The sequence below is a fragment of the Pongo pygmaeus genome, chromosome 10 (genome assembly GCF_028885625.2).
Source record: "Pongo pygmaeus isolate AG05252 chromosome 10, NHGRI_mPonPyg2-v2.0_pri, whole genome shotgun sequence".
Lineage (NCBI taxonomy): Eukaryota > Metazoa > Chordata > Mammalia > Primates > Hominidae > Pongo > Pongo pygmaeus.
The window spans coordinates 107,539,777-107,559,055 of NC_072383.2; the positions used below are offsets into that span (position 1 = coordinate 107,539,777).

The window sequence follows — 19,279 nt, forward strand, 5'->3', positions numbered from 1 at the left end:
GGATATAAATGATTTAACAGGACCTTCTGACTATATCTGCTCGAAACCCCTTTGAAATTGTTGTTCAACATGGTAAGGGCTTTGGCACCAGACACACCTGGATTTGAACCCAGTTGCAACCAGTTTGCCAAAGTTTCTCCAATATTTTCCTTCCCGGTATCTACGCACCTTTGCAGTGTGACTGCAGCACGTCCCATCAAGAGTTCATTTTCCCCTCCCTGGGATCTGTGTGGCCTTGTGACTTGCTTTGACCATCAGAATGTAGCAGAAATGATGTTATGCTAGTTCCAAGCGTAGGCCTCAAGAAGCTTTGTGGCTTCTTCTTGCTGCCTTTCACCCCTGTCCAGATGCCATGGGACCAGATGCCTGGGTGCCCCATGATTCAGTGGACTGAAGACACATGAGCAAGTCTCATGGAGTCTAGAGGAGCCACCAAACTGCCTTACTGCAGAATCATGAGTTGAATTAATCATTGTTTTAAACCACGAATGCAAAGGTGGTTTGTTACAAAGTAGAAGCAAACCCTACACTCCACTTTTTTTTTCTTTTCTTTTTCTTTTCTTTCTTTTTTTTTTTTTTTGAGTCAGAGTCTTACTCTGTTCCCCAGGCTGGAGTGTAGTGGTGCAATCTCGGCTCACTGCAACCTCCGCCCCCCCAGGTTCAAGCGATTCTCCTGCTTCAGCCTCCCAAGTAGCTAGGATTACAGGTGTGCACCACCACGCCTGGCTAATTTTTATATTTTTTAGTAGAGATGGGGTTTTGCCATGTTGCACAGGCTGGTCTCAAACTCCTGGCCTCAAGTGATCCACCTGCCTCAGCCTCCCAAAGCACTGGAATTACAGGCATAAGCCACTGTGCCCGGGCCCCCTACACTACAGTTAATAACTATCTGGCCACGCACGATGGCTCACACCTGTAATCCCAACACTTTGGGAGGCCAAGATGGGAGGATCACTTGAGTTCAAGAACAGCCTAGGTAACAGAGTGAGACCGCCCACCCTGTGCCCTGCAGCCCATCTCAACAAAAAATTTTAAAAATTAGCTGGGCGTGGTGGCACACATCTGTACTCCTAGCTACTCCAGAGGCTGTGGTGGGAGGATCGCTTGAGCCCAGAAGTTTGAGGCTGCAGGGAGGTATGATCGTGTTGCTGTACTCCAGCTTTGGCAACAGAGCGAAAATAATAATAATAACTATCTGACCTCCAGCAAGTCCCTTGTGAGCTCTAAGCCTCAGTTTTCGCATCTGTCATATGGGGATAAAACAGTTGTTCAATGGACCAAGTAAGGTAGTCTGAGCAGAACATTCTCCTGCCTCAGCCTCCCGAGTAGCTGGGATTACAGGCATGTGCCACCATGCCCAGCTAATTTTATATTTATAGTAGAGACAGGGTTTCTCCATGTTGGTCAGGCTGGTCTCAAACTCCTGACCTCAGGTGATCTGCCCGCCTCAACCTCCCAAAGTGCTTGGATTACAGGTGAGTCACCACGCCCGGCCCTAATTGACATTTACACTTAAAATTCAGAGTACATTACAAGGACTTCTGGTTGTTGAGTTTTTAAGAATTACACAGAAAATCTTTTTCATCTGGTTTTATAAGTTGCTGCAATAGGATAAAGCTATTGTAAATTAATGGAAACTTTTAATTGCATTTAATCACATCAAAATATCTCCAACTAAATGTTTCCAAATAATGAACTTAAGGGAGCCATTTTTATAACTAGATAGGAACATTGTATAATTAAGACATTATTTTTATGCAAGTGGATAGAGTTACAGTGGTGGGAAGCCAATGGCTCTCTTGGGTGGCTAAATATTTCTTCTGTAATTTTGTTTCTAGTTTTTATTTGCCCTCCTCACAGATAAAAGAGATATTTAGGCTGGGCGTGGTGGCTCACACCTGTAATCCCAGCACTTTGGGAGGCTGAGGCAGGCGAATCGCTTGAGGTCAGGAGTTCGAGACCAGCCTGGTCAACATGGTGAAACCCCGTCTCTATTAAAAATACAAAAATTAGCCGGGTGTGGTGGCATGCTCCCGTAATCCCAGAATCTCGGGAAGCTGAGGTGGGAGGATCGCTTGAACCCAGGAGGTGGGGGTTGCAGTGAGCCGAGATATCACGCCACTGCACTCCAGACTGGGTGACAGAGTAAGAATCTGTCTCAAAAAAAAAAAAAAAAAAAAAAAAAAAAGCTATTCAGTGGAGTAGTTCAGAGAATAGGTTTGGAGGGTCAAGTGATGTTTAGACCTCAGCTCTACCATTTACTAGCTATGTGACCTTGGGCATGCTACTTAGCTTCTACAAAGCTCCAGCTTTTGTACCTGTAAAATGGAGATGATCATAATATCTACATCCCAAGATGAGCATTAAAGTGGTAATATACGTAAAGCACAAGGCTCAGTGTCTGGAATGTAGTAATAGCTCAATAAACAAACAGAAGGGCTATAGTAGTGTTCAATACATGAACAACTAAATGGGGAAGAATCAGGGAGCAGGCAGGCAAGCCGGGGACCCTTAATATAAGCATGAAATAAGGCGGAAAGGCCCTCCTAGCTCCTCTATGTCCTTTATTTTATTCCCCTGGTATCCTGTGCCATAATCCCAGAACCCCATGGGAAGAATCTCTCTTCCTTTTTGTAGTCCCGCCCCTTTGCTGTTTTAGGGTGTGGTTTTCTCTGTTCCAGTTACTCCACCCTTGCAATCACATCTGCTTATAAGCTTCCAGAGGCTTCTCAAAATTCTGATCCACTGATGGCACCATTTTCTTGCTCTCCAGTACTCTTAAGTATTTATTCTATTCCTTAGCTGGGCGCCATGATGCATGCCTGTAATTCCAGCATTTTGGAAGGCCAAGGCAGGCAGATTGCTTGAGGCCAGGTATCAAGACCAGCCCAGGCAATATAGTGAGACCTCAATCTCTACCAAAAAATAGAAAAAATTAACTGAGCATGGTGGTGTGTGCCTGGAAGGCTGAGGCAGAAGGATCACTTGAGCCTGGGAGTTCGAGGCTGCAGTGAGCCATGATTGTGCCACTGTACTCTAGCCTGGGTAACAGAGCGAGATCCTGTCTCTCGCAAAAAGAAAAGATTTATTCTATTTCTTACTACTTCTATGCCATTTCCAGGAAATGTGGAAGAAGAAGAAATAGAAAATGTCACTTCTCATTCTACCATCTTGAACAAGAATTTCTGCGGATATTCTGAATATTTAATTCCTTTATCTTTCCTTATATGAGAAGAAAATCCAGTGACTGTTTGAAGTCTATTTCTGTAGGCATCTCTCCGAGCATCCCTGGTAAGGGAATTTGATTTGCTCTTCTGTGAATACATTCCTTCCAGCCACTAGGGGAAAACTGTATTGTACTCAATGAACTCATCATATTCATGAATAGGGCAGTAGTTGTGTCTGCAGGAATTCCTGGAGCTGGGCCAGAAGTGGAGCACATTGTCCACAAGCCCCTGCCAGCCCAGATTTATGGCTGCGGCTCCATTAATAGCCTTTGCTTCAAGCTCCAGTGGTTTGTAAGCTCATCCCAGATCCAGAAGTGTATGTCAAATGCCTACTCTACAGAGCCCTGGAGGAATTAATCATGAATCAAGGAGGGAAGGACCGAGGAGAGCTAAGAGCCACTCACCATCCTTCCAGCCTCCCAAGTGGCAGGAGGAGGCTGGGGGTTTGCTCATGTATTAAATCCATGTGGTTGTATCTCCCCTGTCCCTGTTCTATCTACAGTGATACCTTGAGTCATTCATCCGTCATCCATCATACAACACAATGACGCTTGAGCTTCTTGCCAAAGCCTTCAGCAGATCAAATGCTTGTTAATAAATCTTGAGTGCTCTGCCAGGCACTGTCCTGGACATTTTACAGAATGTTGTCATTTAATGACTATTTTAAGGGACCCCATGAGGTAGGGATGTTTTTGTTCCATTTTAGAGTTGAGAAAACAGATGTAGGAAGGTTCAGTGACTTGCCTGAGGTCATACAGCTATTATGTGACAGAGCAGCCAGGATTCAAACCCAAGCCATCTGGTTTCAGAGCCTATGATCTATTTTAGAATTAGCATTATGCTGGCTGGGCACGGTGGCTCACGCCTGTAATCCCAGCACTTTGGGAGGCTGAGGTGGGTGGATCACGAGGTCAGGAGATCGAGACCATCCTGGCCAACATGGTGAAACCGCATCTCTACTAAAAATACAAAAAAATTAGCTGGGCGTGGTGGCAGGCACCTGTAGTCCCAGCTACTCAGGAGGCTGAGGCAGGAGAATGGTGTGAACCCGGGAGGTGGAGCTTGCAGTGAGCCGAGATTGCGCCACTGCACTCCAGCCTGGGTGACAGAGCGAGACTCCGTCTCAAAAAAAAAAAAAAAAAAAAAATTAGCATTACCCTTCTAGGCTGTCTCTTCCAGTCTTCCCCAATAGTGATGCTCAGCAGGCATAAGAAATCAATCCCTGAACTATTACCCCTGAGAGGATGGGTGCTCTAGCAGGACTGAACAGATCCCCACCCTCCAATGCTGATCTTGCTGCTTGTGCTGCCAAAGAGCCAGGCTGCCAGCAACAGAGAGCAACATGGAGCCCCCAGGATGGAACCACTCCACGTCACTTGGTAGCAACTTAGGTACATATATTGGACTCTCCCAGTTTTGAAGGAGCAGCAATTCATCTTGACCGAATCAGCACCTATTCTGAGTACTGGTTTATCTTTCCTGCCCACAAGGTCTCAGTTGCCACCATCACCTGAGGGCTCACACAATGTCTGACCCACTGACAAAGGATCCATCATAACATTGCATGGGACCCAAGGAGCCCATATAGAGTGAAGGAGATGTAGAAGTGGATGTATGGCCTGGAATCCACTGGTCCTATCATATATTGTGCTATCCTGAAGCTGCTGGCCTGAGAGAGCAATGGAACAGGACTCTGAAGGTGACACTAAGGTGCCAGCTTGGAGACGATGCCCTGTGACCATGGGGCACTGTCCTCCAGGACACAATACCCACTTAAATCCACTGCCATTATGATGCTTCATTCCCAGGAGAAAAGATTCACGGGTCTGGAAATTAAGGGGTTGAAGTAAGAATAGGCTTCATTGTCATCAGTCCCAGTGACCCAGATCAGGGGATTTGTACTTCACATCCTGCAACTTCTGGGCTCAGTGGGTCTAGAGGTCCTGGCTCCCAGGGAGGGAAAACTTCCACAGGAGACACAGCAAGAGTCCCAACAGACTTTCTTTTTTGAGATGGAGTCTTGCTCTGTCGCCGAGGCTGGATAGCAGTGGCGCGCTCTCGGCTCACTGCAACCTCCGCCTCCTGGGTTCAAGTGATTCTCCTGCCTCAGCCTCCCAAGTAGCTGGGATTACAGGTGTGTGTCACCACACCCAGCTAATTTTTGTAGTTTTAGTAGAGACGGGGTTTCACTGTGTCGGCCAGGCTGGTCTTGAACTCCTGTCCTCAGATGATCCAACCGCCTTGGCCTCCCAAAGTGCTGGGATTACAGACGTGAGTCACCATGCCCAGACCCATTAGACGTTAAGCAACAGCTGCTACCCAGTAACTTTGGGCTCCTTTGTGTCAAGAAATGAACAGGCAAGAAAAAGAGTCACCATGATCTCCTTGGGTCCCATGTCAGAGAAATTGATCCTAACCATCATTAAGACTTAATAAGCCCCACCTATCATAGGGCCACCCAGGTGATATACCAGACATCTCTTGGTAATCTCCTGCTCAATTTTGGTGTTAAATGGACAAGCGCAGCAGCTATGGCCTAAAAGAGGCATGGCGACCAGGGGCTCGAATCCCTTAGGCATGAGATCTCAGTCACCCACCCAGGTAAACCGTCTAGATCAGCAGGAGTGCTTGCTGAAGCTGAGAGGAATTTAGAATGGGGAGCGGAGGTGGGAGACATTTGGCCTTTTGGCCAAGGCAACTTCTGTAAGGGACTCAACTATGAGCTCCATTGGCATCCATTGCAGCCATGAGAATTTTGCAGGAAAGAGACTAACCAGAATCCTGGAGGAGCTGTTCTTAGGCAGGGTGAGCTGATTACAATTATGGGCTGCATAACACATTTGAGTCAACAACAGATCACATATATGATGGTGGTCCCATAAGATTATAATACTGTGGTAATTAATTAACTTATTTATTTTGCAATCTTTTATTGAAGAGTACTGCTCCCTGCAGAGCAGGGCTAACTCATAGGCAGTGCACCCAGAGTTGGCCTATTTTCATTATTCTTTAATAGTGAGGGGATCTAGCTATGTTGCCCAGGCTGATCTCAGACTCCTGGGCTCAAGGGATCCTCCCGCCTCAGCCTCCCAAAGTGCTGAGATTACAGGTGTAAGGTACCATGCCTGGCCTTTTTTTTTTTTTTAATTTAATACTGTGATTCTTCTGTAGGTTTTCTATGTCTAGATATGTTTAGATATGCAAATACCATTGTGTTCGAATCGTCTGCAGTATTTAGCACAGTTACATGCTGTACAGGTGTGTAGCCCTGGAGCAATAGGCTATACCGTATAGCCTAGCTGTGTAGGAGGTTGTCCCATCTAGGTTTGTGTGAGGACACTTTATGATGTTTGCATGGTGACAAAATCACCTATTGATTCATTTTTAGAACACATCCCCATCATTAAGTGATGCCTGACTATATTTGAAGCAAATGGGTCCACCCGGGACTGTGGAGGATGCTGTGATGTGCCACGTGGTCTGCCCTTCAGGACTGAGGCTTTTATTCCCTCCAAAATGAGCAGGAGCATTGCCTGCCAGGAGCCCATAGCTGAGTCCCTTGCAGAAGTTGCCTTGGCCAAAAGTAGCTGCCTTCCCTAAGGTCATGCTCCATCCTTGAGGGCAGCCCACATCCGACGCCTGGTTGGTGTGAGGGTAAAAAGGCCTAGCCCCCCTGCCCCAATCTGAAACACCTCTTAAGGGCCACCTCTGCTTCTGAAACCCTGTAAGCTAAGCAGGGTTACTTAGCTTACAGTAACCCTCTGTGGCAATGGTATTGCAACTCAGCTTCCCCGCTTTGCTGGTCCTAATTTTCTCACTTTCTTACAGGTGTTAATCCTAGTAACCACCCGCACAGTAATCTCCATCTCAAAGTGTATTCCCCAGGATCCCATCCTAGAACAGGGACCATGGTGCTCTTGCTCAGTGCTGCATCCTGGCACCTAGCATTTCTAGGTACTCCAGAAATATTGGTGGAATAAATGAATACACTACAAGGGATCGCCCTGGTCCTCTTGCAAAATTTCCCTAATGATTCCTTACCTCCAAGCTGTTCTACCTGCCACAGCCAGATCCATACTTCTAGGTACCTCCACTGCTCAAGAACTCTCAGTGGATCCTCAGCACCAATAGAATCCCTTTGGCCTGGCATTTTAGGCCTTTAACAAGCTTGCCCTGGCCTATCTGTCCAACCTCAGCTTTTAATTCTTTTTTTTTTTGAGTCAGAGTCTCACTCTGTCGTCCAGGCTGGAGTGCAGCGGTACGATCTTGGCTCACTGCAACCTCTGCCTCCCGGGTTCAAGCGATTCTCCTGCCTTAGCCTCCCAAGTATCTGGGACTACAGGTGCCCGCCACCAAGCCCAGAAACTTTTTGTATTTTTAGTAGAGATGGGGTTTCACCATGTTGGTCAGGCTGGTCTCAAACTCCTGAGCTCAAGTGATCTATCTGTCTTGGCCTCTCAAAGTGCTGAGATTACAGGCATGAGCCACCGTGCCTGGCCAGCTTTCTCTTACAGATCTCATCCCTCCAAGCTGACCAACCAGACAATTAGCCTTCCTCAGCCTCAGCTATGGCTTCCTCTTTTCATGTGGTTCACTTCCTAGAAAATGTCCTACATCTTCTCCAAGTCTCCTTCTATGTCTTTCCAAATCCTTTGCCTTCTTAATAGCAAGGCAGTAAAATGCAATGGGTATAGAGCCCAGGCACTGGGGTTAGAAGGTCCAGTTCATATTCCAGCTCCTCCACTTCCTAGCTATGTTGCCTGGAGCAAGTTACTTTACTTCTCTGTGCCTCAGTTTCTTTATCTGTAAAATGGGGTTAATAATAGAATTTACCTTCTAGGGAAAATGAGAGATTAAAGGAGGTCATCTGGGTAAACCGTTTAGAACAGCACCTGCCACATAGTTAAAACTAAATATTGGCTATTATCATTTTTTAGGGTGGAGTCCAACACGCATTTTCTATAATGGGCCACATAGTAAATAGTTCAGGCTTTGCAGGCCATATATCTGCTGAAACTACTCAGTTCTGTTGCTGTGGCATGAAAATGACCATAGATAATACATAAATGGAGGGTGTGGTGTGTTCTAATAAAACTTTATTTACAAAATCAGTCAGCAGGTCGAATTCTGCCCATATGCCATAGTGTGCCAATCTCTGCTTCAGGGCCCATCACAAATAGGAAGTCCTCCTCAGTGCCCCAGGAGACAGTGCCTTCTTCCTACAGCTCTGAATATTCTCTGTACCTTAAACTACAACAGCAACAGCAAATTACTGCCCGAGTGACATGTGGTTAGCATCATACCCTGCCTTGCGTTTAGGTTGGAAGAGCGTGGGAAGCAGCATTCGTGGTAGCTAAAAGCATGGATGTTGTAGTTACCCACCATGTGATTCAAACAGATGATTTCACTCTGAGCCTCTGTTTCCCCAACTGTAAAACAGAGATTGCAATAATACAATAACACACACCTCTTGGGCTGTTGCGATGCATCCAAGTGGAACAGTCAATGAATGCTAGATGCATTATTATTTCGCTTTTGCAACCTTCCAGCCATTGTGTTGTTTTGCTGCTGTTGTTGATCATAACAATACTGATAATGGTGCTATTTTCTTGCTACACCATAGCTCCTTGATCCTGGAAGCCCTGGTATAGCCATCTCTGCCCCCCTGCTCCCCCATCTCAGCCCCTACCTCCTGACCCAGACCATGAACAGACATGTGGATGGGCAGCCTGGCTGCATAGCCAGCACTGGGTATTTACTTACGACTGGGGAACTCCTCCAATCCCGAAGCCCACCAGGCCCCGGAGCACCAGGATCCAGCTATACACGGGCGCAAAAGCACTAAGGATGCCATAGTACAGAGTCCACAGCACGCTGATCTTCAGCCCCTGCAGAGAAGGAAGACACGGAATCACAAGGGCTTTTCATCACCTCCAGGTAGCGTTTGCACCTCATTGAGAGCTGCCGATAATGGGGTCACGTTAAAGGGAGCCTACACAACCAAGGGGGTACTGGGGACCTCTGTATGGGGAGTGCCAACCCATAGGGGTTGGGTGAGAAAATCATGGGGCATTCTTGGTTGTCGCAATGATTGGCATTGAATGCCAATCTGGGCCAGTTATGTCAGATATTCCACAATGCAGGAGACAAAATAGATTGTCCTGCATCTCGTACCATCTCAAATGTTCTACCCGACCATCATGCAGCTGAAACTCTGTTTCTGATGATCTGCACCTAGACATTTTGCTCTGTTTCACACATTCAAGACTTTTTTTTTTTTTTTTTTGGCATAGTTTGAATATACACTTAATTTTTCAGGAATGCAACTTTCAGGAAAGTCAAAAGAAAATTTACTTTGTTTTACCTGGAACTTTACAAAATTGTTCTTTTCAGAAAACCATGCTGTCAATGACAACGCTGTGTGCAGCATTTGAGTCACTGATGGGAAGCTTCAGTGTCAGCTTTCATTCACAGGGTTTATCTGTGAATAGACTGATCTAAACCTTATTTTAAAACGTCAAATGTAAAGAAAAACCATCAACAATATTCAGTTAAATCCAAACATATTTACAATCGGGGGCAGATATTGACCCCTTCCTCTTGTCATCTAGACAGAGTTGTAGGTAAACATTTGCATATTAAAAATAAATTTTATTTTATTAATGACGTTTTAAATTTCTCCCTCCTAGTTAGCACTTTAGAACTGATTTCTTTCTTTTTCTCATTAACGAGTTTATTTTGGCATCATTATTCTAACATCTATTGTACCAGGATAAAACTATATCAAAGTATAACTGTACTGAGTGATATTTTTACTATGAAGAATAAAACATAATATAAAGGCGGTTTCCTGTGTTAGCAAACTCATTTTGAAGTTATTTTAATGAATGACATACTCTTACATCCTCCTAATTTGCAAATGAAACAAATAACTTATTTCTTTCTTATTCATTTATTTTGAGACAGGGTCTCATTCTGTTGCCCGGGCTAGAGTGCAGTGGTGCAATCTCGGCTCACTGCAGCCTCAACCTCCCAGGCTCAGGTGATCATCCCACCTCAGTCTCCCACGTAACTGGAAGCACAGATGTGTGCCACCATGCCTGGCTAATTTTTGTATATTTTATAGACATGTGGTTTCACCATGTTGCCCAGGCTATTCTCAAACTCCTGGGATCAAGTGATCCACCCACCTCAGCCTCCCAAAGTTCTGAGATTACAGGTGTGAGCCAACACGCCTGGCTGATTTCTTTTTTAAGGTATGTGAACGACTAGGTTATTTTATCTTTGGAAATTTTTTCTGGATAGTTAAGAAGGCATTATTCAAAGTGTTCACTTTTTTAAAGAAATGGAGTGTTGCTATGTTGCCCGCGCTGATCTTGAACTCCTGAGTTCAAGGGATCCTCCTACCTCAGTCTCCTGAGTAGCTGGGATTACAGAGGCACATTTTTCACATTTTTAAAGTAAAGAGGGCATGTGTTCAATAGAGTCAAGAACCACAGAGGGACACAATGCTTCAAGACAAACATGGGGCCGAGCGCGGTGGCTCACATCTGTAATCTCAGCATTTTGGGAGGCTGAGGCCAGGGGATCACTTGAGGCCAGGAGCTCGAGACCAGCCTGGCCAATATGGTGAAGCCCTGTCTCTACTAAAAATGCAAAAATTAGCCAGGCGGAGTGGCGGGTGCCTGTAGTCCCGGCTACTTGGAAGTCTGAGGCAGGAGAATTGCTTGAACCCGGGAGGTGGAGGTTGCAGTGAGCCAAGATCATGCCATTGCACTCCAGCCTGAGTGACAGAGTGAGACATCTCAAAACAAAACAAAAAAGACAAACACGGCACATATTCCTGGAGTGTTAATTACCCTTAGAGATTGAAAAAAATATTAAGAGTAAACAAATACTATTTTTATATCACAATCAATGCCAAATATGAGAGGGTAAAATGCAAATTTCACGTGCATTTTCAACCTGCTCTGTGAGGTCTGGTCAGGCCTCTTTCTGCAATACCCTTCCCAGAGCTCCAAGGGTGAGTTCACCTTCCTGTCCCCCAGGGAACACTTCAGGGGACAAGTATGAAACATACTGATTTTTTGCTTTAAGATATTAAACTGAATTAAAGGAGATGAGTGAGGAAATTTGGAAGCCTACCAGATGATTTCAGGTCTTTTAGAAAATGGCTTTAGGTGGCAGAGAGAATATTTTAAATAATTTTGCATTGCCTCACAAGAAAGTTATTTATTTTTCATTTCAGTCTTCATTTTTATGATTATGTCAAAGAGAAAGAGTCCGTGAGGTGCCAGTTTGTCTTTAACACCTATTTATCTATTTGTATTTATTTATTTATTTTTTGAAATAGAGTCTCGCTCAGTCACCCAGGCTGGAGTGCAGTGGCACGATCTCAGCTCACTGCAACCTCCGCCTCCTAGGTTCAAGCGATTCTCCTGCCTCAGCCTCTGAGTAGCTGGTATTACAGGTTTGCGCCACCATGGCCAGCTAATTTTTGTACTTTTAGTAGAGAAAGAGTTTTGCCGTGTTGACCAGGGTTTCGCCATGTTGCCCAGGCTGGTCTCGAACTCCTGGACTCAAACAATCCACCCACCTCAGCCTCCTAAAGTGCTAGGATTACAGGCATGAGCCACCACACCCAGCCAACACATTTTAAAAATAGCTACTCTCCTCTCTATTTAACACAGAAGGCACTGGAACAACCACAACCACTTAGAATTTAATAACATTGCTTTGTTTGTGTTGCATTTATTTTTGTAGACACTTCCTACTTAAGGCAATTGTTATTGATCTTCCAATTAAGACTGTATAGTTTCACTTTCCAAAAATATATTACAATTTTTTTATTAGCCCCATGTTACAGGTGATTGATTTTTAAAAAGCAATTTGATATAAAGAAAGTTATTAAGGTCTGGGCAAGGTGGCTCATGCCTGTAATCCCAGCACTTTGAGAGCTCGAGGCAAAAGGATCACTTGAGGCTGGGAGTTTGAGACCAATCTGGGCAACATAGCGAGACCCTTGGTCTACAAAAATTAAATCAAAAAAAAGAAAGAAAGAAGAAAGATATTAAGTACATAAGATAATAGGTGGCACAGGATTTACTAAAGTCTAGGAAGTGATGATAATAATAAAGCAACATTTTTGCACTCCTAAATCCATGACTGTAACATTGGTACTGGCCATACAGACATTTAATCCCTTTCTTTTGGCTTAAGCTAACTTAATAGGGACTTTCTTCCTTGGAATCCAAGGAGTCTTGAATCAAACAGAAGACATAATTAGCATCAGCGGGAGAAAAGAAGTCACCGAGACAAGTGCATGGGAGTTAACCCTCCTTCAAGGTCTGCTGGGAGCCGTATTATCCCCCTGCCAGGCAGCAGAGACACACTAATCTGTCCTGTTTGGTCATAACAGGTTGCAGCTGGCTCTGCATTTGTCTGTTGATGCCAGGGCTTTCCAGCTGCCCCAGAATGAGGGCTCAGCAACCCGGTGTAAGGCCTGTCATGGCTATTACAAAAGCAGGGGATACTGCCAGCAAGCCCCACCCAAGAGCTTGTTTGGGACTCCACAGACATGTCTCACGGGCCTTTGGGCTTCTCATTCACTATGACTGTCGTTCTGTCTAATATCTGTTCTGCCCTCTATAGATTGATAGCTCCTTCCTTCCTTATTTCCTCCTTCCCTCTGTCCCTTCTTTTTACATTTATTAAGCATCCCCTGTGTATAAGGCTCCAGGGTAGATGCATAGACATTATGCATTCATTAATTTGCTCATTCAATAAGCATGTATTGAGCACCTGCTGTATACCAGACACTGACATATATTCTTCACCCATTCATTCATTTATTCAATAAACACATGTTGAACACATGCTGTGTACCCAGCATTAAAGATACTGATATATATTATTCATCCATTCATGCATAAAATATGCATATATTGAACACCTGCTGTTTGCTAGGACCTGGGCTACCGTAGGGAACATGACAGCCAGAGTCTCTGACTTCATGGAACTTTCATTTGCATTTCATTAACCACTGTCATATCATTACACTGGGTCCTCACAGCAGCCCTATGAACAAAGTTTGTTATTTTCATGTCTACTTTACAAATTAGCATAGCAAGGGCCCAAGTAGTTGAGCGATTTGCTGAAGATCAGTTAGTGGTGCCAAAATTGGAGCCAGAACTTCCAACCTCGAATAAGCCACTCCCTTCCTCTAGAGTCTTTGATGGCTCCCTGTTACCTCTGACAGAGAACATAAATGCACAATGCAAGTGTAACACAGCAAGGATGGGGGCCTGGCAGAATTACAGAGAACTTGCCCTGTCGTGTCAGCCTCTGTTCAACTCTAGCCAAAAGATACCATGACAAAATGTGGGTTCCAGGCCTCCAGATTACCTGATTTTCCAAAACACTCGTAACTTTATTTTTATGCAAGATGTCATTTTTGAAATGGAGGCAACTGATTCAATATCCTATAAAACGTTGTGCGGGATAAATAAAACACATCAGGGGGCCATATTTGTCCTATGGGTTACCGGTTTGCAACTTGTAGCCTAGAAAGCCTGGTGCTCGTGGGCCAAATGTGGCCTGTGGTATTCTCTAACATGTTCAACCGAAAGACAATATTCACAGGTCGAGGAGGCCCAAGGATCATCAGAGGGAGTCCGAGCGCCTGCCAGGCACCTCCACTTCCTTCTTAAAGATAAGATAGACCTAATAGCTTTTGAACTAGATAGTGACCGCTCCATACCATATTCTAAGTGTATTATACACTTTTTCCCTCTCTTCCTTCCTTCCTTCCTTCCTCCCTCCCTCCCTCCATTCCCTCCCCCCACTTCCCTCCCTCCCTTCCTTCCTTTCCTTTCCTTCTTTAGAGATGACATCTTGCTCTGTCACCCAGGCTGGAGTGCAGTGGCACAATCACAGCTCACTACATCCTTGAACTCCTGGGCTCAAGTGATCCTCTCACCTCAGCCCCCAAGTGGCCTGGACCACAGCCACATGCCACCACACCTGGCTATATTTTCTTATTTAATCCCCCCATTAAAGTGCCTATTATGGAGTCTACTTTGCAGATGGGGAAACTGAAGCTCAGAGAGGTGAAGCATCTTGCCCAAGGTCACCTCAGTCAACAGGAGTGCACTGTGATATAAACCTGGATGCGTTTATCTCCATGTCTTCAAGACCACACACCTACAGTTTCCTTCACATTTCCATGGCTGCCACAAACTCCCAGGTGGTAGAAAACTTCTGTAGGAACCGAAGTGGCTCACTGAGTCCTAACCCCGTATATGAATGCCCCACAATATCACGTGGTGAACGCCCCAGCAGGAACCTTATAGCTCAGCCAGGGCAGATCAAGGAGGTTCTCGGTGGTTCCCAAGGCTTGCCAGCTGCCTGGCTTACCCAGTGTTCCTGGGGGAATTCTGGGGAAGCTTTATAATTAGAGTCTGATCTGTCCTTCCTTAGGTTGGGCCAGAATTCCATGCTGGGGAGGAGGAAGCTCTGCAATCTGGGGACACTTTCTCTTTCCCTCTGGTCAGGCCGGTTTCAGGTTGGGTATGGAATTTATCAAGCTGGTTGGGAGAACCGGCGGGACACCATATGGGCAGCCCTCCTGGGCTTCATCTATTTGGGATGGATGAATGTTCAACTAATCAACTGAATTCTGAGGGATAATTCAGTTATGTCTCCTAGCAGCCAAGGTCAGGGTTAAAGATGTGGACCCTGGAACCAGGTGTGCCTGCATTTCAATGCTGGCATTGCCATTTATGGGCACCACAAGCTTGGCAAATGATAGGTATAATAATGGACATTTATGTAATTTTCTCTGTGCCAAGAGTTTTATGTACAAGGGCCATTTACTTCTCATAACAGCACCATGGGAGAGGCTATTATTATCCCACCTACAGATGAGAAAACTGAGACACAGAGAAGTTGAATAGCTTGCCTTTAAGTAGAGGAGCTGGGATTTGAACCTAAGCAGTCTGGCCTCAAAACCCATGCTTTTCACAATGACACTGCATTATTTCATTTGTCAAAATGAGCTTCTTAGGTAAATATTGAAATGAGGGCTGAGGCCGGGCATGGTGGCTCACTCCTATAATCCCAGCACTTTGGGAGGCCGATGCGGGCAGATCATGAGGTCAGGAGATGGAGACCATCCTGGCTAACACGGTGAAACCCCGTCTCTACTAAAAATATAAAAATTAGCTGGGCCTGGTGGCACGTGCCTGTAGTCCCAGCTACTTGGGAGGCTAAAGCAGGAGAATCGCTTGAACCCGGGAGACAGAGCTTGCAGTGAGCCAAGATCTCAGCACTGCACTCCAGCCTGGGCGACAAAGCGTGACTTTGTCTCAATTTAAAAAAAAAAAGAAAGAAAGAAAGAAATGAGGGCTGAGCAGGCCCAGGAGATGAAGAAAGACCATGAAGAGCAGATGCCACATCACTGCAACTTGGCGATATTGTTTGCACATGTTTTCTAGAGCCTGGTTTCTCAACCTCAGCACCGCCAACATCTTGGACTGGGTCATTCTTTGTGGTGGGGGCTGTCCCATGCACTGTGGGCTATGAAGCAGATTCCTTGGCCCCTATGCACTGGATGCCAGCCAGTAGCACACCCCTCCCCCAAGGTGTGGCAATCAAAAATGTCTCTAGACATTGCCAAGTGCCCCCAGCCCTGCACTGAGAACTACTATTTTGGAAGGTGCCAAAATATGGTTACAATCTGCAAGATTCAGTAAATGGCATTTCTGAAAACCCCTCTGTAAATCTCTTTAAAATCTCCTCTGAGGCCCTTCACAAACATGAAGATGTCTATATGGGAACACCAAGTGAATTACTGCCCCTAGTGGCACAGTAAACATACTCTTCCAAGGCAAGTTGGGATCCTACATGAATGACCATTGTGCATTGTGGACTTTCCAGGTCAGCAAAGAACATTCATCGGGCAGTTGCTGCTCTGGAGAGGATAAGGCAGTTGCTGCTCTGGAGAGGATAAGAAAGTAACAGAGAGTGGAAACAAGGAGGTCTGGTTCTCATCCACCACAGCTCAGTCACTCAAGAAGTATTTATGGAGTGTGCACTCTCAGCCAGGGAGGTCAGGCTCTGGGGCCAACTCAGTGAACAAAACAAATGCAGCCCCTTTCCTCATGGAGTTTACTAAATCCCCTCCAAGCTCTTCAGTCCTGGGCCTGTGGCAGACATCACTAGTCAATCACAGCACTATCCCACTGAGCCTTCTGACTCCTCAAATCCATGTTTCTGGCATCCTCTAATAAATGATTAGAACAGACACAGGGACAAAACCCACCTGCTCTTTCATTTTGGGGATTCAATGAATGGTAGCTATGAATATCTGTGTTTTCTAATCCAGCATCCTCTGATATAAATAAGGAAATTTCAGCCCTAGATGGGGAGTGGCTTGCTTTAGTCATGCAGTGTCGGATTAAAGCCCAAAGCTAAGGTATTTTTACTCATTTTCTCTCATATTCTTCACTGCCTTATAATTCAGCAATTGGATAGCAGAATTTGGGGTTCAGCAAATTTCCTCATTATGGATTCCTGAAGTGTGTGTGTGTGTGCATGTTTGTCTGTGTGTGTGTGTGTGTGTGTGTGTGTGTGTGTGTGTGTTTGTGCATGTTTGTCTCAGGAACAAATAAATGAATTTTTTTTTTTTTCCGGACAGAGTCTCGCTCTGTTGCCCAGGCTGGAGTGTAGTGGCATGATCTCGGCTCACTGCAGCCTCCCCATCCTGGGTTCAAGCAATTCTCCTGCCTCAGCCTCCTGAGTACCTGGCACTACAGGCGCACTCCACTGGGCCTGGCTAAGTTTTGTATTTTTTGTAGAAATGGGGTTTCGCCATGTTGCCTAGGCTGGTCTCTAACTCCTGAGCTCAGGTGATCTGTCCTCCCAAAGTGCTGGGATTACAGGCATGAGACACCACTCCTGGCCTCCTTTGATTATTTTAAAGGCTTAAAGATTAACATTGGATTCAACCTCAGACAGCCACAGCTTTATGGTTCTTTTAACGGCTGCTCAGCTCCACCAAAACAAAAATGACTCTATTTTATTTTCAGAGGTGTTTTTTCTTCTCTCCTTCCTTCCCTCCCTCCTTTCTTCCTTTTTTCTTCCTTCTCCCCCTTCCTCACTCTCTCTCCCTACCTCCTTCCTTTCTTCCTTTCCCCCTCCCTTCCTACCTCTCTCTCTTTCTCCTTTCTTCTTTCCCCCTTTTCTTTTCTTTCTTTTTTTTTTTTCTGAGACAAATTTTCACTCTTGTTGCCCAGGCTGGAGTGCAATGGCGCGATCTCGGCTCCTGAGTAGCTTACAGGCATGAGCCACCATGCCTGGCTAATTTTGTATTTTTAGTAGAGATGGGGTTTCACCATGTTGGTCAGGCTGGTCTCAAACTCCTGACCTCAGGTCATCCTTCCAGTTCGGCCTCCCAAAGTGCTGGGATTACAGGCACGAGCCACCGCGCTTGGGCCCTCTTTACTTCCTTCCTTTTTTTCTTCCTTCCCTCCCTCTGTCCCTTCTCCCTCCCTCCCTTCTTCTTTCCTTCCCTCCTTTTTTTCCTTCCTTCCTTCCTCTTTCCTTCTTTCCTTCCTTCCTTCCTTCCTTCTTTCCTTCCTCTCTCCTGTCCTTAAACTCTTGTTCATTCTTCCAAACAGAAAATCACTATGCCATCACTCATATGCTCCAGAAACAGGAAATGGGTGGGAGAGCAGATGGGGGCAGAATCTAAGGAGCTGCCACTGAAGACCAGAGTAATTCCTTCTTGGGTTAACAGGGGGGTAATAACCAGCTTTTATTTCCTTTGGGAGCCCCAGAGAGGCCTTTCCAACTGCCGTCTCCAGCCCCATCACCAGCCAAGACCCCAAGGCCCATCGTGGCTGCATTTAGTTTCCAGCCTGCTGCCTCTGGAGTTACATTCTTGGCAGTTATATTGATCACCATTTCTTGGCAGTTATACTGATCACCATCTTCCAGGTGTCTGCTGGCCCAAGTTTCCTGCACAGTAGCAGTGAGAGGGGATGCAGCTGGAGTCTGCATCCTCTATGGCATTGCTGGAACGTTCATTCATTCATTGAGCCATCACCTGCTTCTGGGGCACCTACCGATTCAAGCCACTGGCATCACAGTGAAGACAGAGCTCTAGACTTAGGATGAGCAAGACCTGGCTCTGTGATGCACAAACCGTGTGGTCCTGGGTAAGTTGCCCACTCTCTGTGCCTCAGTTTCCTCTTCTATCAAGTCAGAGTGATAATAGCACCTACTTCAACGGTTATTATGGGGACTGGATGAGCTAATGCATGAACCATACTTTGCATCATGCCTGCTATAAAACGCACTATTTTATTTTCAGCCCATGACTTGCTAGTTGTAGTGGAGATTGCCTGTTAGCTACCCAGCATCCAGATCTCACTTCTTCCTTCCTAACAGAATTCTAGGTTTGTTCAGGTAGCCCATTCCCAGCTCCAGTAGTAGGTTATTCTTAGTCTAAGCCAATTGTTTTCAAAGTATGGTCCCAAGACTAGCAGCATTGACATTGCACGGGGTCTTGTGAGAAATGCTATACTTGGAATTTCAGTTTACATGTGTCCTGTGCCTAGCATGTGCCTGGTATTGTACAAAGAGATTCACACAGTGGCTCACATCTGTAATCCCAGCACTTTGGGAGGCTGAGGTGGGAGAACTGCTTGAGGCCAGGAGTTTGAGACTAGCCTGGGCAACATAGTGAGGCCCTGTCTCTCTACAAAAAATAAAAAAACAATTAGCTGGGCATGGTGGCACAAGTCTTATCCCAGCTACTTGGGAGGCTGAGGTGGGAGGATTGCTTGAGCTCAGGAGGTCAAGGCTGCAGTTAGCTATGATTGCACCTTTGCACTCCAGCCCGGGCAACAGAGCAAGACCTTGTCTCAAAAAAACAAAAGAAACAGTGATTTACACCTCAATTAACCCTAATTCACCTCTATTAACCCTCCAATACAGGTTCTGTTATTTTCTTCTTTATACATATTAGGAAATTGATGATCAAAGAGGTC

The 19,279-nt window shown here is 45.5% G+C and overlaps 1 protein-coding gene across 1 annotated transcript in view; it reads right to left on the reverse strand.

The window, feature by feature from the left end:
• SVOP (SV2 related protein) overlaps window positions 1-19,279 on the reverse strand; it is a 104,915-nt gene that overhangs the window by 41,953 nt on the left and 43,683 nt on the right. The window contains exon 6 of the mRNA XM_054443688.1: window positions 8,991-9,115. Coding sequence (XP_054299663.1) covers window positions 8,991-9,115 — 125 coding nt within the window. The remainder of the gene's footprint in view (window positions 1-8,990; window positions 9,116-19,279) is intronic.